The sequence below is a fragment of the Bombus pyrosoma genome, linkage group LG8 (assembly GCF_014825855.1).
Source record: "Bombus pyrosoma isolate SC7728 linkage group LG8, ASM1482585v1, whole genome shotgun sequence".
NCBI classification, from domain to species: Eukaryota; Metazoa; Arthropoda; class Insecta; order Hymenoptera; family Apidae; genus Bombus; species Bombus pyrosoma.
Window position 1 is genome coordinate 3,944,339 of NC_057777.1, and position 22,156 is coordinate 3,966,494.

Sequence of the window (22,156 nt, forward strand, 5' to 3'; positions counted from 1 at the left end):
AGACATTGTGGAAACAGAGTTTCCATTTATTTAAGCAAAATGTATAGGGATGTGTAACAGTATTGTCGAAATGATCTCTTGCCGGTACGTTTGTTAATGAGGCCTTTGTCCAACACTGACAGCATATTCGATTAATTATTCTCGGTTTTGTGTTACTCGCAAATGTCGATATCTCATTAACGAAATGCCGTAGCATTGTAATTCCCTTTTGTTGCAGATCACCCAGCTGAAGATCGACAACAACCCGTTCGCGAAGGGATTTCGGGACACGGGGGCGGGGAAGCGCGAGAAAAAGTGAGTATCGCTTTCAAAATTTCATTAAAGTAGAGAAAATAAAAGCTGTTGCTTAAAATTCTAAAATATTTTCGTTCAGTTTACTATTTTAATGATATCATTGTCAGAAGATGAAATTCATCGGATAACGAATGGTAAATTCCTTGGGAAAAACCCAATTCCAATTAACCAACCGCGAATTATTATATTTCAATTATAGAATGATAAACAAAGTAATATAAAATATAGATATTTTACCAAAACCATTAGCCTACAGAAACAGCTCTAATTTTAATTCCCTGTATCGAAATTGTCATCGATAAATATTTCCAATCCTCTTTAGAAACGAGCAAACGAATTTATAGTGGATAAAAATTCACAAAAATTAGAAAACTCTAATTTTCTCGCATTAAAGAACAGAAACCAAAAAAAATGGTCCTTTAGAAACCAGCTGAAAGGGGCAACCGCGTAATAGTCTACCCTCTCTCCGGATCGTAAGCCCATCGAACAAAAAGCAATTCCAGATCCTGTCTTCTAGATGGACCTAATTGATCGTCGAGCTTACCATGCTCTCCCCTCGATCCTCGCTATTAAGCTGAACGGATCAGGGCTCGGGGTCAGCCCCCAGGGCCGGGGGTTGCTTCCACCGGGGCTCATTTGCACCCTGGTATCGTCCATTTGTATTCAATATCGCGGCTTTACGAGCTTATATAAGCGAGGGTCGCGTATACTCGGACCCGTTTCAATTTCATCCGGGGGGTTTCTGTTGGCCCTCGAGTGGATCTTGACGAGGTTAAGTCGCTCTATGCATATAAACCTCGTGCCAGCTTCGTTAACCTCGCTAATCCTTGCTACACGCGAGTCAAAGCCACGTAAGCTTCGCCAATTTGTCGTCTACGGGACGTTCAGGTATCGTCACTGAGGACTTTGAGGAACGAACCAACTAGACGGACTTTGGGGTGGTTTATGGGAATTTAATTGGGTCCACAGGTTGGCTTTAGGGTTGCGGCGAATCTCGGTGACATGTGGTCTTTTGGTGTCTTCGATTGGTTTAGAATTCGGCTAAGGTGCACTATATATTAATATGAGAGCTTGGTTTCTTGGGTGCTGCATGAGTTCTTGTTACCTTTCTTCATTATTATTTTACAAACGAATCAAGAGAATAATTAATAATTAATATAGTTGGATTTTTGGGTGGTGGGTGATTTTTTGGTGAAGGTGGGTCGTTGTCTTTCTTCCTAATTATTTTAGAATCGAATTAGAAGAATTAGGCGTAGGATAAATGACATTTTTATTACCGCAGATGTAATTGATCTATAATTTTCACATTTTTTCTATTTAATAGAATAGGATAGAGAATAGGATAGAAATACAGTAAGATAAGGTAGATTATACGTTGTAAAAATATTATAGAATAATAAATATAAAAGAACACAGAGCGAACAGAACGTGGAATACAAAAATACGAATGAAGGAAAGGAAATTCTTCCTTCAAATTTAATAAACTTTCTTTTACAGAAATAACCTAACGTCATTAAAAAAAAAAAACACCCCCGCAAGGAAAAAGACAATTAGCCTAAAGCCATCGAATTTCGGTTTATTTCCCAAACGTAGAACGTAAAATATAGTCGGTGGTTTCAACGGTTCCTTAGATAAGTGCCCTGCAGGGTGGAGGTGGGATTGGCGATGGGAAAAACCACGGGAGGGGGGGGGGAGAGTACGGAGGAAATTCCGCGGAAATTGAAGCGACGCCCGACGCACCGGCCGGATAAAGAAAGGGCGAGGTTAATCGAGAAAATATGCAAAGCAGGGGGGCGCGTCGTGGCGCCGCCTAATTAGAATAAGGGTTAGTTTTGGCTTATGGTTTCGGTTAAGGGTGGTCGGATCCCATCAGGAAGCCGCAGAGAACCGGGAGATGGAGCCACGCTGGTTAGAAAGGGAAAGAGAGAGAGGTAGAGAAGGAGAAGCGAACGGGGTTGGAACATAGCCAATCATCGGATTAGCATACTGATGCTCAGGGGCGGCGCTGTCGTTAGCGTGGAGGGTGCTACTTGGTGGCTTTGAATTTTATATCGCCGCTACAGCCAGTAACTGGCGCATAAAGGCCGGTTTCGTGGTGGGGCGGACTACTTCCGGCGTACAAGGCCTCCTGCTTTATTTTCCTTCCTCTTTCTTCTCGTTATTCCCTTTCTCCATCCTTTTTTCCTGCTTATGGTTTAAACATCCTTCGTATCGATACGTCGCTGCCACTTTTCTCTAAGTCGCGATAAAGAAACGTGGAAATCGTTGTTGGAGTTTTCATGCGGAGTTTTCGTGCGTTCGTAGGAACTTCGGAAGTGCAAAATTTGCGCAGAATGTACATGACACGAAAAGGTAGACGACGTATACAAAGTATAGCGCTTTCTGTAATATTTAGCAAGTGAAATAATTGTCTATCGGCGTTCTACGTTTTCAATTTTACTCTCAAAAAATATGAACCTGCATAAAAATCCCCAGTCTAATCGTTATACATGAACACCTCGCTTCAGACATGAGATTCTTGAAACGTACGATGTAGTTTGTCTTAATCGACTGCTTTCCTTCTCGAAAATTACAAAACTTTCGGATTATACAGTGATGCCTTGCAAAGTAACATCATTAAAGAAATTGTTATCTTAAAATGGTCAGACGAGTCAATGATTGCCTTGAACGTTCGTTCTTTTCAAAAGTAAGTGATTCAAATTAAAGATCACGGGAAATTTGAGCAAATCAGGAAATTTAAGTAGTTTCAAAGGCAAAACGATCATATAGTCGAACCTCGTTTACGTATCTACGAACGTAATTAGATTATAACAAATGAAATAGTTTGAATCGTTTCTTTCAACGAATACTCTCGTCTCTCTGACGACATATGGTCATCTGTATATCATTTTGATTTTATTTTTATGTAATGCCCATACAGTGAAGGGCGAATCCTTAAAAATGGGGCCCTAATATTAACCTCGATAATCTTCTTTGTTGGATCTCGATTAAGTCGATCATCAAATTTTCCCTCAACTAAAAAAGAAGAAGCCACGATGACTGGACAGATATGGTATAATCGCGTGCCTAGTGTCGGCGAGTTCGGCCACGTTATTTCATTAAGTTTTTAAGTTGCGAGTAGTCGCGAGGCGCGGAACGCCGCTCGAGCGTGGCCAGTCGATTCGTCATGCCGGTTAAAAAGAAATATTTTCCGCGTGTAAAAAAGGAGGGGAAAAGAACGAAGCGAAGGAGGAGATAAAAAAAAAAAAGGGCAGCACTGGCCCCGGCGTGGCTCGTTGTCACGTCATTTATCAAGGCGCGCGCCGCAACGATCGTATCGTGCCTCACGAAGAATCAATCTGTCCGCGGCCACATTTCCACGCTGGCCTCGCGTTATTAATCGCCACGCCTCGCCATTTGTTGCGTTTACGCGACACTATCGACGTAATCCTCGAATCTTAGAGACCGTCATGCTCGGGTATAGTTGTAGCACGAACTACGAATCGTTTGTGAATCACATTGGGATGAGGTTGTAGATTTATGAGGCTTCGTTTGAACCTAAGTCGCGAGATGCAGTGTATTATTCAGCCGCTTCTGTCAATAAATTATTTATTATTGTATGGAAAGATTTTTACTCTGAACTTGGTTTGACGCTTTGATAATGATATTGAAAATGAATCTTACAAACTGGTTGCTGAATTTTTGAAATGTAAATGACTATCCTATAAACGTCGTATCTTCTACCTTTCGGTTTTTTCTGTAAATACAAGGCGAAGTGGTATGAGAGTATCCAAAAGACTTTAGGTTTTGAATCTTCTGTTTCTGAAACTGAAATGATTAGTCAATCTTCTGTAGTTCATACAAACTGGAAATTGTATTAATATCCAAGAAGCTTTGTATCTACGAACGAATTCTTCTAATTGCCCATTGTCATGGTACTTCTTCGATGTACAAACTAGTTCTCCAACTGACTATAGTTTCTCCGATCGCAAAACCGATAAGATAATCCCTCCACCATAGAGCTTCATTTCCAAAGAAACGTTCAGAAACTAGATAAAATATCATATAATAAATAACTATGGCAACACATAATCAACGAAGCAGTATGAAAAAATATGGTGAAGGCTCATCAAAGTACATAATCGATAAACCAATCAAAAGCGCCATCAGCATGAAACTCCACTTGCCAGCAAACACTTAAAACAATCAACATAGTGAAAACCTAAAACCCCGTGCTCCTTCTTCTATCACACCCCAAACAGCTCCAAACTGAAATTCCGCGATACGTCAGCTAGCATTCAGAACCATCGTGGCTGAAACGGCCACTCGAATCCCGCGCCCTCGTGTGTTTTCGAGTGATAGGAAATAATAATGATTCCCCTGATATCCAACCGTCATCGCGTCGTCGTCATCCCCTTACCCTTCCGCGATCCTGACAATATCTCAGGAAAAAAGAAGAGCGCATCTATATATATATATACGTGTAGCGTGAGAAAGACGTTTTCACCGTCAACGATCCATTAAGAAGACGGGAATCATCGAGCCTTGACAGAATTTCATAGAGTATCAGCGGGGGTGTGCGCAACGAGAGAACCGAAGCTGTTCCACGGGGGTGGCTACGTGGTGGTGGAAACACAAAAACGAGGGCCCAGCGCGAGCAAGCTTCGAGGGGTTGATTATAAATCCTCGACGATGACACGATCTTTGGGGTGGGATGACACCGATACACCAAAGGCCGAACGTCAAAGGCAGAACCACGGGGTGGCTCGATTTTTTCATTATTCTGTCTGAACGTTCGATCAGGCGATCACAGATACTCGATCGGCGACCTGGGTAATTATGGTGAAATTATGCGCCACCTTTGACTCGTTCTTTCCCTCTAACGAAGTCAACCTCACCCTTCGTCTCGTAATCGCGGTTTAAGAAAAAGGGCTGCTGGGGGTGCTAGCAGTTTGGTGGTTAGGTTAGGAGGATTAGTGGGATTCTTTGTAGGTGTTGCATTTTCATTAAGGGATTATAGAGAGGGTGCAAGCGATAAAAGTTGCTTTGTGTTTTTGGCAAAGGGTTAAAGAAGTCTGTATTAGATGTATTATAATGATCATACGCAAAGAAATATAAAGAAGTATAGTATATTGTAATATTTAGAGGGGTGCGAGTGATAGGAGTTGCTTTAGGTTTATGTTGAAGGGACGAAGAAGTCTGTGTTGAACGTAGAATGGATAATATGCGAAGATGTAGAAAATATCGTAGATTTAATATTTAGAGAAAGAAATCTCCACGTAGTTTCTGTTTCTTTTTGCTCGTCAAAATACGAATTTATAGATATCGCAGGGTGAAATTGTTGTTTGTTTCATGTTTTACCGCGAGATTACGGTGAGACTGATGTAAGAAGGTATTTGGAATGATAAGAACATTGAAATCACGAGTACGAGGCGTGAACTAGTTTGAAATTGGAACGACCGCGTGCACAACAGAAGCACACATAGTGAATCCAATTACCTGCTTCATCCTACTTGCGTGTACGAGTAACAGCAAGATCGGTCGAGGAGACGCGCGTATTCCGCGGATAATCTTGCAATTTGTCAGCCGTTGAATCGCAATGCTGATGCATAGATGCTTAAACGAAGATTAGAATAGGAATCGAGAAACTACTGGCTACTAAATTCCATAAGTATACTTACTCGATCTTCGAATTGCTATGACGTGAGAAATTGTAGAAATTTTGGAGAAAAGGACGAAAGAATTGATGCAATTTGTATACCGGAGAACTACTTTGAAACCGAGAATTGTCAAAAATGGAAATTATTATTTTCTCGTTTGCAATCGTCAGCTAATGCTTCTAAACGGGGATGTAAATCGAATACTTCTCTGTTTTTTATTCACCAGCAGAGTCTCAGGGAAAACCATCTGAAACCACCAAACGATATAAATCGTTCGTTAAATCACCAAAATCTCAATCATCACAAATTCGAGAAATTATATATCAAACCACCGCATCTTCTGATACTTACGAGCGAGGGTGGAGGGTTTAGTCGCCAACAAGATGCAATAATTTCTCACACACGTTCTTCGCAAACTATCCCAAACCGTCATCAAAGGATACAAATCACTCTCCTAATCTCACCCTAAAATGTCGCCCTCGACTCCGGGAAAAGTAAATACCGTGGATCTGTTCCAAGTCTGTGGAAAGCTCCCCTTCTCGATCTTTCAGATCGTTCAACCATCGAAGACCATAGGGATGAGGGAAAGAAAAGAGAGTAGAGCTCGCTTACTAAATCCCGTGTCGTCCACGCAAACTATTGATTTTAACGTGTTTTTGCACTTAAGCGCGTCGGAAACCGGAGAACCGTAGTAGCGTAACACCCTTTCCACGCTCACGGATTCATCCAGTACACCGACAATGTACTCGCTAATGTTTCTCCTTCTTTCTTTCGATCATGCTCACGTTGTCCATCGACTCGGTTGCTCTCTGTTTCAAGCCTTGTCGACGTTTTACCACGGCTGTGTCGGTGCATTGATCGCATTACGCGGCATTAAGGCATCGGTAAGCCTCTCGTTACGTCCGGCTCTCGAGCGGCTCAAGCCGAGTCTTACACGATACTTACGTTCCCAAAACGTGTTCGTTAAAAAACGCTGATTTGCATGATGGTCGCTTGAAAAAAGCTTTATCGTACCGGCGATCATCGGTTTCGTCTCGAACTTTCCGATACAGACCCGATCTGTTGGCATTTGGTGGAAAAACGCGATAGAATGTGAAATTTCAAATTATCTAGTGTGCTTGGAACTAATATTACGAGAATGTGGTTTAGAGTATTTGGTTCTGTCAATTTGTTGGTTACGTATAGTAAGTAAGTAGATAGTAAGTGGATAGTGTGATTCGCAATTTGTGAGAATTGTTAAGAGTGTTTTTATAGGGTAATATTAATGTTAATCAGATAAATAGGAAATTCTGTGTGAGAGACATTAAGCTCACAGATATTTCGAGGGATTACAAGTAAGATGAACAGAATAAGAGGGGGTTTGTATGCTTTTTATTCTTGTTTAGAATACTTTACGCTTATTGTTTTATTATTGTTGAAAATAATAATAGGCGCGAGCTGTCCTAAATTTTCCAGACGACTCGTTTCGCATCAGTTCACTGATAAAATTTTCCAGTTACGTCGTCCGGGTAATTGAGATTTGGAATGGACGCGCAGATAGGTCGATTTGAGTGTCGAGCAACGGCGGTTTTTGGGGTAAATTGGTTTTCAACCCGAAATCGTCAAGTTTCTTAAGGTAAATTGGTTTGAAAATTGGATTCGCGAGGGTTTTCGAATGGAATTGCTTCGAAAATTGAAGCGTGTCATTGTTTAAAAATAAATTGCTTCGTATATCACGATATGTCGAAACTATCAAAGAATTTGAAATGAAAATAACAAGATACAATTAAACGTATCCATTATTTCTAAAGTATGAACACAAAGTTATAATTAAAAATTAGAAAGAAAAATGAAAAATAAAATTCTTTTTCAAGCAATCAATTTGAAAAAATTGAAAAAAATTTAAGTTTCACTACAATTAAGATAAATTTACATGTCTGATTATAATTCTACTGAAATTGTACTTTCGAAGCATCGAACATTTTGTGTTGCATTGAAATTAAAACATAGTCTTTTGTTACACAAACTTGGTCCAATATAATCGATCTACTGACACGTCATACATACAACATACGATCAATACACATTTTAGACGCACGCTTGCCAGCAACAGCCGTACGAGTGTCGCTACAGCGATCACACGCGACGGCTAAAACGCCTGTAATTTGCCACAGGTGCGAAACACCTCGATTAAAGGGTGAATTTCAAATGATTGCATCTACTAAACCGATAATTGCTACATTTTTGACATACAACGAATTAACCTTAAATGTCGCTGGAATAATATTTATAATACTCTTTGGACTCTAAAAAAAAAGTAATAGTTTAAAATATATAGAATTTTTAATTGAATAGAAATAGTTGTAAAATGTTTCATAAAATCGATCCTTCTGTTTTCACAGTCTAATCTGTAAAAAGTTATTGTTACAACCCTCCTTTTTATAAAATATAAGATGACTTTGAACGATAATAAAAGACCTAAAATCATTCTGTACACTCCATGCGATAATACTTCTGACAATGAATTACTAAAGTAGTATTCAACTAATGTGATGCAAATTACTGATAAATAAACTGCTGTTAACTAACTAAAGAATAAATCAATAAGAAACTTGGCCAACTGTCCCTGTATGGTAATGGTATTAAAGTAATACCGAGAAAGTCAATACATTAGCCAGAAAAATAGGAAAAAACGTGGAAGAAAATTTATTTCGTCTGTCAACTATTTGGCCTGCAGCAAACTAATTAATGGCTAATTATGATAACCGCCTGATTTCCAAAAATTCTATAAATCTAACCTCCTGTAAGTAAAAAAATCCAAAAAGCTTTCCATGAAGCTAACCCTTCCCAAAAAAAAAAAAATAATCCATTAAAAGAAAACATCCCAACGAACCCTAAAAGATTGCTAACTCCGCGTCGTTGTTGCAGAAGGCAGGCGCTGTTGACAGTGTCAGGAGGCGGTTCCCGTCTAACAGCAGGTGGGCCAGCATCCCCCGAGAAGCGTCGTTCTTCCAACTCGGTTAACGACCTCTTAGATGACGAGGACAAACTTCTAGACGTCGTGGGACCCGATACACCCCATCCAGCGCATCATCAGCGCGAGCGCGAACACTCTCGCGAGAGGGACGATCGAACAAGCGAAAGAGGGGAGGGTAGCGAGTCATCGGGTTCCGAGAGCGGCGGTGGACCAGGTCCAACGGGTTCAGAAGGGCCTCGACCGGACGTGTCGGTTGGCCCACCGCTTCATCCGCCCCTGTTACCGTACCTCTATCCACCGGTACCTGGGTTATACCCGGGTCCAGGGCCTCTAATACCACCCAGTCCCCTGGGAATCCACGGTGGAGTCACTCCAGGCATGTTGTTCAACGCGCAACTGGCTTTAGCTGCGTCCCAGCATCCAGCCTTATTCGCCCACTATCCTCATCCCCTGGCCAGTCCTCTACATCAACTAAAAGGACATCGATTCGCGCCGTACACCTTACCAGCACCGTCACACGGATCCGCCTTCGAAACTGTCACCCCTGGTAGTAGGACACTCAGTCCAAGGTCTCCACCTCCAAGGCCTCCAACTAGCTCTCCCACACCAACGGCTGGCCTAACGTCGGGCGGCAGTTCAGCGGGTGAACTAAAATCCATAGAGAACATGGTGAACGGCTTACAAGAGAAAAGGAGGCGTAGCCCTAGTCTAACACCCGGTGGACACAGGGGGGACGCGGACGCTGGCGGAGGGAGTCCGTGACAGGAGAACGAGCCCGTGACCAGCACGAACGACGACCCCGATGACGAGCAGTTGGCCGAAACCTGCGAGCCTGAAGAGCTATCCGGCGACGAGAGGGAGCCGGACTCAACCTCCGAGCCGTCGTAGCAGGGGAGAAGGTCGTCGGTCTCTGACATCCTCCGTGCCCCGATCCGGGTCGGTCCATGGCGAGCCGGGCCCCGGGCACCTGGACGAGGGACGCTCGACATAACGAAGTGCAATTTTAGCCTGAGGACTGGCCGTGTGTTCGCCGGGCTCGATCTTCCGGGACACCACGCCGTTTTCCTGCGAGTGTGTACATAAAATGGCCGGGATGAATCGCGCGGGGCCCGGCTTCTCCGCGCGTTGGACACTGCTTCAAGACTCTGCGACCGTTGCTGGTGTACATTTCTGTTTACGGGGCACGAAAGGGTGGGACGAGCGTGGCTGAATGGGGCTGAGACCTTACTACGTGGACGTGAGAGTTGTTTCGGGGCACAATTTCAAGAGGAACTCTTCGAATCACTTAGAGTGTGAGAAAACACTTTCGGGATATCCAATTGTCTTGAACGATTAGCTTCTTGACGAAGCCTTGAAATGGCTTTCTCTGGTTGATGGTCCTGGAAGGCTTGGAAACAAGTTCGTGCAGTGTCACTGGTTATAGATACATTTGGTTATTGTCGGATCGATTGTTTAGACACTGAGTTCGTGTGAAAGATTCGAAGTACAAAATTCTGAAATTCCAAGCTTTCAATGATCGTCAATTTTATAGTGGTTGATCTTTTGGGGGTTTCAAGAGATGTCACGCTCGAAGTGTTTCGGAAAGTATCTAGAAAGTCATGAATGTGTTTCACAAGGATGGAAAGATAATAGCGTGGCTAGCGACAATGGTTGCGTTCTACCCGCGTGCGTTTTAGGTGTAAGCGAGAGGGAGACATTGCAATACGAGAGCACCTCCTACTATTTGCAGCCCCTGTACATATGTACCCTAGTGATATTATATTATATTATATATATATATTATATATATATATAAATAACTACTCTCTCTCTGTATTAATTATTGAATATAATATTATATTAATTATTAGAGAGACGTGAACGAAGCATAAACGCACGCTACCCGATCACGCCTCGACGCCCTCGGAAGTAGCGAAGGAAACGAAAAAAACAAACAAACCATACAGAAAGTGGTGAAGATGTGCAACAAACGAACGATATAATTCGAAAATAAAAAAAAGATTCGACTCGCTATTCGGCCGCGAAAATCGCGTCGACGCGTGTTTTAGATGATCAAAAGTAAAAAAAATCAAATGATCGATCGTCGTCCTTCGATTCGGAGCCTGCATAGAGGGCACAACCGTCACCAGCCTCGTTTCATGAACGTTTCCAAGCCGAATCGAAACGACACCGAAAGATTTCTCTCGAGGCGTTCATCCACCCCATCTCGACGTCGTTGCTTCGAAAATGGAACACCACTCGCCCTTCCCAACCCTTGCGTCCCTCCTGTTTGTATAAACGTTAGCGATCGATGTAGATTAATCGCGGGAATTGTCGTAGAACATCGAGCAATCAGTTTCTCGAGAATAAAAGTACCCAAGAACGATGTATAAAAAAAAAAAGGAAGAAGAAATTCAGGACCTGTGTTGTTTCTGGAAGATGAAAATGCTCGCAACCCCATCAATTTCGTGTGTCTTCGTAAGTAACCCTTTGGTCGGTAACATTTTTGAATTCTGGTGGTTATTTCGACCAGATTAATATCGTACTGGGTGAAAATTGGTAGAACTGCTTGGTTGTAGGAAGGGTGATAGTACTGGTGGATGTCTTATCGGGGGTTGGAGTGCAATTTGCGTTCTCGGAGCTCGTTTTCGTCAATCGATGTATGTGTAAATGTAAAGTTACTTTCTTCCATGCCGACAAAGAGCTCCTCTCCTTATTCCTTCGTTCTTTTCCTTACTTTTTCTTTTTTAATGAGAATGTAGCAACGGGACGGATTGTAGTATACGATATCAAATTTTGTTGCTGTTACCGTGTAAAAATGTGAAGTTTTGTAATTAGTTTTGTTTAATCCGCCTCTAGTGATTAACGTTATAGTTTGTTCCAGTTTTGCGAACTGTGGTTAACGGTAGTCGAAATATTATTCCTATGTAAATGTCGTGTTCTGTAACACCACGCAATGTTGCGATTGTATAAAATAGTGAACTACAGCTGTGGTGGATTTGAAGCGTCGCCAGAATTATTTTTCGAAGGGTCCTTCTCATTTGTTTTTTTTTTTTTTTTTAATTCTATGATAGAACAACTCGTGATACCTCCGACGTGTTTTATTGTATAAAAATGTGAATACCTATTATATCTCTGTTCCTACGTCTTTTTTTAATTAATTAATGCTACTTTGCCAGTTACAAACTGTCATTATAATGATTTTTAAAATATTTTTTTCCTATTTAAAATTTTAAATAAATGCGTTAAATGTTTCTCCCGCTCTCTTTTTCTTTTCTCTCTTTCCTTCATTTATTCTACTTTTTAGGGTATAAATTGCATCCCGACGATTTAAACAAATTAATCCAACACCATCCTTCCTTTGACACTTAAACAGTTGACATAGTGGCAAATCAAAAAGTCTTGTTAAAAATATCATTATCGTTAGATAAAAAAATGTTCATTTGATCAAATCTAGATCAAAGGGTTAACAGCGTTAAGTTCACTAGACTTGACCGATCGAGTTCTATTTCCGCGACTGAAGCTCGTTTTCCTCGACACTTCCGCTGCTTAAAAATCTATAATCTATAATCGTACTTACTATCCAACCGAGAGAGAAAAATTCAAAATTATACAAAAGTAGGGCTGTTTTAAGGAAAACGAGTGAAACGTGGCCACATCTGTCGATTGAAACGAAAATGTAACTGCACAGGAAATTTTGTAAGAGCAAAATGTTGCTTCTTCGGCTTCAAAAAACCGAAAAAGAACCATTGAATGACAGCATAAGAAAACTCGAAGCGAAAATATAAGATTCGAGCGCAAACGAGGCTCGAAAGCGACGCGAATGCAACGCGCAGTATTGATGCGCAAATCAGGGCCGTATCGTCGAGTAACGGGGCCCTACGTCAAGCTGCGATCTTTCCACAATCGAAGTTCCGTGAGAATCTTGCTCAACCATCATCGGTCCCGTTTTGTTTATCTTCGTTTCACTCCTGTATTTTCATTGCGGTTACTTCTCGAAGCGCGTTGCGTGCGGTCCTATGTGCTTAGAAAGTATGCGAGAGAGAGAAAGCGAGAAAGAAAGCGCGAGAGAGAAAGAAAAGAGAACACGTTGTCGAGAGAAAAGCAATAAAATAAATGAACAAAAGGAAACAAAGAAACAAGTGTAACTCGAGGAGAATCGAAACGTTCTAAACTAACACGAGAATCCGTGATATTCCGTGGCTTGCATTGTATATTGTACACCCATCCAGCCCGATCCTGCTACGCCCCTACCTCCCAGAAACGCCCTCCGAGATCCACGTGACTAAGAATTATATATATATATTATATAATATATATATATATATACATATATTAATTTAAAAATACGACATTGACTTTCTTCTCTGTATTTTTTCACCCTATATCGTAATTAAATATCTTTTCTTTGCACGGTGTACGAAGAACGTTCATACACTTTAAGACACGGCTAAAAGGAAATACTTTGTAACTAAAAAGTATAACAGATCGATTAACGTCATCATGACGCTCCGTTACGTCATTATCTCCGCAAACATTCAATTTGAATCAGCTCAAAGAGTTTCATTATTTCGATAATTAGACCTCGCCTTGACCGACCACTTTACTTCCGTGTAAATTCGATCCGGTGGTTTTTATTAATTTTCGATCGAGCTCGTACGCCAGGTGCACGACTGGACTCGTGTAAGGGTGAGGTTAAACGAGATCGAGAACAGAAATTTACCGAAGAAGCTGCTCCGGGGCTGCGTTCCGTAACGAGAGATCACCTGATACAGCGGCTCCGGTGAACCGGTTACTTTCAACGGGTTGCGTTCTAGGCGGCCAATCCATGTTTTCTTCCCGCAAAAAGAATGAGACGATAATCCACGATATCGGAAATCTATCAGGTAAGCTGACCTATATAGGAATCACGGACGAAGGAGAAGTTTCAAAGTTGGTTATGCGCGCGAACGAGTCAAGCGAATGTGTACCACCTGGCGTCGGATCTAGTAATCACTGTTAATCACGTGATCGATCTTTAGCGTAAGTAGCGTAATAATCGTTGTAGCATCGCGGACACGGTCATTCTCCGCATACTATAAAATACGGCGGTGAAATAAATAAAATCGGGGCCATTAAAAATCGGTCCCCCAGGGGGGGCGAGTCTCTTAATTTTTCCGCCGCGTCCGCCATAAAAGCTAACGACTTAATCGCACGTGAACGTACAAATTGCGTGATTGTATAATTAGAACCGGCCGGGATCGTGTAAGCGGGCATTTTTGTCGTCGGAAACGTGCGGCTCCACGGCTACCTTTTTCTTCCTACCACGAAATATCGCGGCCACGTTGTAAACAAGCTGCCTACGTGAGTATAAATAATTCATGCACGCGCGCCAATTCGCCAGAGAGAGAGAGAGGGAGAGAGAGTGAGTGAGTGAGTGAGTGAGTGAGAGGGGAGGGGAGAGAGCAGAGTCTGTTCTTGTATACATATAGGTTTACGAACAAAAACAAAAAAAGAAGTAAAGTGGTTCGCGATGAATTCTCGTATACGATTCGCGTGTGCTAGTGTGTACGATGTAACGACGAGGAAATTGTTATTGGGGTCACTTCCGCGGAAATTTCGGGTTGCTTGTTAATTTTGTGCAAATTCGATGGGGAGCCGAGGACATTTACATATTGCATCGTCGCGAGTATTTGCATGTGCAGATTTGATTAACTACAGCGAACCATATCGTTATTATTCAAACAATGGCGTTAATACCCGTGCTCAGTGGTTTTAAGCTAGGTTAACCCGGCTATAACCTATATTCGACCCAATCGAACTCCAACGTACAACAATGGTAACATGGTAGGTTTAACCTATACTATCTCGTGAAAATATTCGAATACTTGTCATAGAAAGCTTTTATGTGTATAGTGCGTATGTTGCGTAAAGCATTTTGAAATTTCATTGGTACTTTCAAGAGGAACAACATACATTTATCAAATTACTACGGATGTCTGCGCGCTTTTGGGATATTTAAGGTTTCCAAGATCTACGAAATGCATATAACATGTAAAAATGTATAAAATATTCAAAGTAAGACACTTATTAGAATACTTAAGGAATATTCGGTAAATAAAACGAATTTTTATTTATCTGTTTCTTTAGTCACGTTAAGAAAAATATAAAATCGGGTAGACAATCGCAGTCTATATATAATTAGTGCCAAAGATGGTCGCATTAAGTATTGTGGTTTGTTAATATTAATTTAATATTTATTACTAAATGATTGCGTAAGTAATGTCTTAGTTTTCAAAACTATGTCCCACATTCTTAATCATTCTTGAACGTTTTTTTTTTAAAAAGTTCAACTTTCATTCTTATCCATTCTGACAAGCAAAATTAAATAGATAAATGTGGCAACAGATAGTAACAAATTATTACTGATAGCTAGGTCTCATTATAATGTTAATGAAATTTCAAAGTGTTCCGACTAATACATATAATGTATTCCAATACTTTCGTAAGCTACTGTATGTGAATACGTCAAACCTCGTAACCTGGATGACTAATCAGGCTACAGACCTAAGAAGATAGTGGTGTATTTGAAATTTCTTGGTACTCGATTAAAAAGTAAAGTTCGATTATCGATGGCTATGGAACGATTGATGAATTATCCCTCATCTTTCACGAGGCGCATCCTCTCGAGCCGGACCTCCGTTCGCGAAAAAGGTGAAAAAAGACGGTTTACCGCCGCGAGTTGTAATTATGAGCTTTTTTCTCAATGGCAACACGTTGTAACTGTTAAGGCGTAATCGCGAAATCTCCGGAACGTCGACTGGTTCGCCTGGGTGTTCCCCATTAATTTTGCAATTTTTAAGAAACGAACGATCACCGTAATCGATGTTGAAATTTTTTAATGGCTTCCTCGTTTTTTCTCCAGGGCCATGAACGATGATGATTCGAGGTATATCGAAAAACGCGCAGACGGTCTCTCTGTATGAATATTTATTCCCCCCATTATTTTTCGAGAATACAGTAGCTCGCGAAGATATTCCAACACTTGTAGATAACTCTTATGAATATCTTGATATTTCATTGGCGCCGTTATGAGACTCGACTACTGTGATTGTATCAGTAAAATTTCCAACTAATCTGAAGATGTACATGCATAGAAGTTGCAAGATATTTAGCGCAAATATATATTTCTTACCACAAACGATTTAAACAATTGTCCATTATGTTAGTAAGCCTCGATATTCAGTGGAACCAGCTGTAACACATAGAATGTTCAAGATGGCTATTCATACCCTATACTAATTTCTTATAAATTAATTTTTATACTATTTTAACTACTTTTATTAGATATATTTGCGCAGTAAATATCTTGCAATTTTTATTTTTAAATTGCTTTCAAACATAACTTTCTCAACATAATCATGACACTCGCGTCTCGTTACAGTTAATGAAATTTTAAAATGTTTTACATAACAAATAGAATATGTACATGAAAATTTTCTATGGTAAGCGTTCGAATGATTCCACGAGGCGCTATATTCATTCTGTCGAATGGAAGAAAGCGAGCAAAACGAGAGGACTATTTCACCGGCGTCGGAGACTTTTACGATTAACCTGTAAAAAATTTACAGGATTCTCGTCTTGGCCCTTGGTGGAAATAAATTTTTCCGCTCGGCGTGCACGAACCGCGAGCGTCGCGTGATGAAAATGTTAATCCATAAATGTTTGAAACGCTCGCCAGGGCGAATTCGTCGCATGCTTAACCTCCTTCGATTATCCTCGAGCGCGATGAATGTTTCATGTGCGCGATTTTACGCCGTGTCCGCGAAATTCCATTGCCATTATAAAATTGAAAAGTATTTGTAATTAACGATGTCCATCTCCACTATTATTCTTTTTCCTTTGTTCCCTTTTTATATTCTTCAGATGTTTAAACGAGGTAATTCAGAAAAGGCATAAATCTTTAAATCAAATACAATAGAACTTTAAAATAGCGTTTCATCAATTCTATCCACTACCTATTACTTAACTAACAGCACACATTGGTAAGGCAACGTGTATTGCCGATATTATTTTATCTGTTTCTCATTATTCTTGTCAACGTTACTACCTTTAACATAAATACAAATTTACTTTCGATTAATACGATTCAGGTAAATGGAGTTTTACTGTAAAGGATCAAATAACGACGGAGACAGTCCAAACCGGAAGTAACCAACAGAAGCAGATACAAAGAAACAAATGAAGTGGAACGAAGTAGGAAAAACGTTATAGAACTGGAGGAACGAAAAGGTAAAATGAAAGTCTAATGAAACGCTTTTATATTTGCGAGAAATTCAGGTAGATATACGATAAAAATGGCGGACGATCGTGCAGATTTTCCACGTTGGTGTCGCAACGGTTGGTACGGTTGAAAAAAAAAAAACGCATGGACTGTCGGACACGTCGGTGAGAATATGGCGATAATCTCTCGGGCAGAAACGAGTGGCAGTCACGGCAATGCCTAATCTGGAAAATCTACGAGCCGTGACATTCCATTTTCATGGTCAATTAATGCAACGCAATCGATTCACCGCCGCCGCTGACACCGTTCCAATCCTTTCACTCGTGTCTCCCGCTGATTTTTTACCACGGCCAGAGGCGATAATTGCTCGTCCAAGTTGTTGCCTAGTTCCAGCTAAACGGAATCAATTAACGAACGGTGAACGCGAACACGGGATTACTTCAGCGTTCTTTCATTACCGATCTCTGTGATTTAGACGTCGGTTAAGTCCTGGTTAAATAGAACTTGATTATAGATTAACTTGAATTAAGTGCAAATTAATCTCTGCCGGAACGAGCTTATTAAGGTGAGAAAATATAATTATTTTTTATCTTTTAATTGTATTTGGTTAGTAGATATTTGGAAATTTTATATCTGGCGGATAAGACTGGAATGGTATCTTCAGATGGCTGAACAAAAATTAATTATATATCGTTAGCACGTCTTCTGGATTTTGTATTTGGAGTTTAGAGCGACGAACCAAAGGAAGCTTAAAAGTTCAAATGTAATGAATAAATGCGATATATATTATAGAATCGACGATTGTTACTAACATAGTGAGAAGCGTTTAGTGTAAAAATTGCTGGAATGCATCCATTCCAATCTTACGTTCTTTCGACCGCCACTACGTATTTTGTATTTTTGTATCATCCTTTGGAATGATGTAGATATTACGTATGTAGTTATCGTAGTATATTTTAGACTTTATATCTTTGGATACTGTGTTTTGTATCTTTTAGATCATCTCTTGCAATAATACTCGAACTAAACAGGAACTGAACGTGTTCCGTATGAGATTAAATAAATTTGACTTAACGTGGATTTAAATTGCTTTTCGATATATATTTAACTTCGATCAGGTCTCGAGATGAATTTAAGATATCATGCGACAAATATGCATGACGTATATTGTCTCCATAGCAACTGTACAGTAGATAATAAAAGAAGAAAATCAGGAAGCTATCCTTTAGAAATGATTTGCATTATGTGGCAATAACTTCTCACGTTGAACAGCTCAGATTCTGCTGACATATAAGGTGTTAAATTAAAATTCCATTAGGTTTATGTAAATTTAAATTTCGGTTATACCTAGGTCAGTCCAACTTCCTACAACAGAAACTTATTTTAAGCCTGGATTAGTTAAACCTCGTTAACAAGTGGAATTGTAAGTAATAAAATATTCTCAAATATTCATTTTCCAGCCTGAATTCATCGCCACTGTGATAATCCTTCTGCCAATATCTTCTCAAATAATTCATAAAATTTTACAACATACCATAGACGACTGTCTTACATAAAATCATCAGTTAACGTGTATCATTATAAATAACAAAAATCTGACCAACAAGTAAACGTGTAAAACACGAATTAGTTGAAAGCGGAGGCAAACAAAGGTTCGTGCCGGATTAAGCAAAATCCACAGGATCGTCTATATTAAAATCGAAGGGTAAACAACAACTTCGTGCCAATAAATGTTCTATCGTGGTCGCTTCGACCGCGAGACACAATTACATCTGCAAACATCGCGCGGGCAATTACGAGTGGCGTGCGTGCACGTCGAATCCGCGAACGCTATTAAGTCGAGGATAGTCTTGCAGGAAGCAAGATGAAATTGAAGGGAAGGAAGAACCTTCGGGTCGAGAGAAAATACTAACTGCCAGGAAATGTGGCTGGGCTCGAGCATTTTGCGGTGGAGTAGGTCATGGCCTGCCCGCTTATTTACCAATGGAACGTTCCACCCGAATATTTTCTTTCTTTCACGTTTTATTTCTCTTCTCTTTTGCGACGAATACTACTGTCTATAAGCTGAAGAGATCATTTAATTCCTTGTAATGAAATGACAAAAGATTGGGAACGATTACTTTAGCAAAACAATGATCACTTTATCTTCAAAATGTCTTGCGTTTATTCATCTCTGTATCAGATACAGAAAATTTATACCTTGAAGTTTTAGTAACTGCATTATGTGTGATGCCACTAATGAAATTTATGTTGGTAATTTCGATGCCTCAGAGTATTAATCTTCCATAATCGTAATTAGATCACGGATGTCTATGCATTTATTGCAAATTTAAAAGTGCATAACTATACCTACATGACGTGTAAGAATTTCTAAAAACGTCTAAAGCGAAACGCTCGCTATAATATATAGTATGTGAAATAAATCTTTATCGAGATTCCATTTGTTTAGTTACATTCCTGGAAATATGAAATCGTAAGAGAAAATTTTGGGATGTAATAATTGTTATAATTGGCAGTAATATCGGTACTGATATTAAAGAATAAAATTTAGATACTACAGAAATATCTATTGTACCTTTGATTTATATAATGCACATAATTAAAATTTTGATCTACTTTATTTATTTATATACGCCTATCGATAATTTGGTCTTTAATATGTTAAAGTTAGCTAGATCAATGACCATTTTGATGACTCAAAGTTTATTTCGTAAATTACCAATGTTATGATAGAAGATATCAGGGATTTAGAAAGACGTTCATTAAACGTTAATAGTGTGAACGACGAAACTATTTGATAGATAGATATAACAGTTTACTCGGGAGACTCGCGATTTTATGGAATTCCTTCTAGCTAATTGGTGGTTGGGACGCGTTTGAATTACAAAGTATCTCCCTGTATCGAAGTTAATAAGACAGGGAGCGGCTGTTGCAGGTGTGAATTATTGCGGGCACCAAAGAGATTGAAGTTCGACTTGGCGCTAATTATAGGAAACTCTGGTAGCAAGGCTGTCATTAGTGTTCAGCATGAAACTATTAGCAGAATTATTTCCATCGATGTTCAGACTTGCCTCTTTGAAACATTTGACGAACCTTGCCAGTTGCGTAGAATTTAATCGTACTAATTCATTCGGTACAGAATAATCTTCATTCTGTGCCCGCGTATCAGATAGCAGAAATTTCAATTACATTAAGATGTAAATTGCTTCAGAAAGTAATTTAGTAGGTTTATCTCTCTTCTGTCATTTATTTATTCTTTTAAAGGAACTCTTTAACATGTATAATTTGTGACATAAGAAAAGAAAGGAAAACATTAAACTACTGTGAATAAGTTGTTACTGAAGTTAATCAGTTTCTTTTCATTAGTTCATTTATCAACTTGTTTAAGTTTAATATCCAACATGTAAGTTAGAAAGAGAGGAGAAGGATCGGATTATTATAAATTGTCAGCAAAAGCAGACGATTATTTCTCCTACTTCCATCATGTTATTCATTTATTTCTTGCAACTAAATTTTCTTTAATATCCAACATCTGACATATTCTTCTATACATGTCACAAAGAAGCAAGGTAAATATCGAGTTACGATAGGTGTCACAGCTATCAGACATTTCTCTCATCCTCAATTTCATCTATTTATTTATTGAAACTGAAGATTGTCTAATATCTAAATTAGAGAAATACATTTGAATTAAGAAAAAGATCATAAGCAACGAATTACAAGCAGCGAATTAAAGTTGGCTTGTAGTTCCAGTATATCCATAAAAGAAATCGATATTCCTACTTAATACACTGCATCGTGGTCTGTTTAATCTCTTTATTTAGAGTAATAGAAATTTTTCAGCAGAAAAATCTACAAAAGAAACCAATATTCCTAACATAATTACGTTCTCTTAACCCTCTTATTTCAATGTCCTGCTTGCTTTCAAACGCCGAAAGACAAGCAGAAGTAATTTGCCGGGTTCGATAACGAATCAATGTCCCGCCCTTTAAACTCGACGAAAGCAATAATCGACGATCCGAGTTGAGGCACGTAAAACGCGATCACTTAACCATCACGAAACACGGGAACAGTTGGACGGGGCTCAGGGATTCCAGAGGAGGCAAGAGATACGTATCGGTTGACTTTTATGCGGCTCGTTTTTCGATTTTATTCCGGGCGTTCGCCGAGCAGCCAGCCAGTTTCGCGGTAATCGATTCGATCACGAAAGCTGCTCGTCTTTTCGTTGTCTCTGAATACGGCCAACCCCCTTGTACCCCCTTCCGCTTCGATATTAGCATAGCCGCCACCCCCTCGAGCTTGGATTAGCGGTTTCTTAAAAAGTCGTTCGCGAAACGAAACTCCTACCCTTAACGTGTTTTTCCCTGTTAGCAACATTTATGCGCAAATTGCGCCCTTGTGAAATCCAAGCAGATGCCATGTTTAGGATTATGGTTAGGCTATCGTCATTCTTAATAGCTTTCGTATGACCATGATAAGTTTCCATAAATCTTTCTGGAACGTTTAAGGTGGAAGCTCGTATGGATGGAGTTTTTCAGCTTGAATTTTCTATTTTATTCGGTACTTTGCTTACATACAAGACAATAGAACTCTTGTTAATTATCGAAATTAAACGATAATTCATTATTTTGTCGAGTTTCAAAGATAGTGTTCTTTTTTATGAATTTAAAGTGGACGCTTTTTTCGGTGGAATTTCCCAGGTTATATTTCCTCTTGCATTTGGAGTCTTGTTCAGTTTTTTATTTGTTCAATATGAAACTTTTCTTCCTCGATAGATCAAAACGCTTCCTCAAAAAGAAAAGGACGAAAAGAAAATAAATTTCAAAAAATACCCCGCTTCCTAAATATGACATAAATCTAAGAAAATAATAAATAAATTTCGAATAAATCAAAGGAAATTCGCCATTGAAAAAACATTTAAAAATCACCCCTTTTAAGCCACTTACACCTTGCGAGTCGTCTGTTAGTTGGTAGAATCGATTGACTCGTTCCCGGTGGATCGAAACGGATTTACATTTAATAGTC

The 22,156-nt window shown here is 39.7% G+C and overlaps 1 protein-coding gene across 3 annotated transcripts in view; it reads left to right on the forward strand.

Annotated features, from left to right (window-relative positions):
• LOC122570445 (optomotor-blind protein) overlaps positions 1-17,728 on the forward strand; it is a 168,035-nt gene extending 150,307 nt beyond the window's left edge. For 2 of the 3 annotated variants that reach the window (XM_043732766.1, XM_043732768.1), the window contains exons 6-9: positions 218-294; positions 8,841-14,211; positions 17,001-17,139; positions 17,224-17,728. In XM_043732766.1, the coding sequence (XP_043588701.1) occupies positions 218-294; positions 8,841-9,651 (888 nt within the window). In that variant the 3' untranslated portion in view covers positions 9,652-14,211; positions 17,001-17,139; positions 17,224-17,728. The remainder of the gene's footprint in view (positions 1-217; positions 295-8,840; positions 14,212-17,000; positions 17,140-17,223) is intronic. The other variant, XM_043732767.1, reaches the window with a different exon arrangement.
• Positions 17,729-22,156: the final 4,428 nt, after the last annotated feature.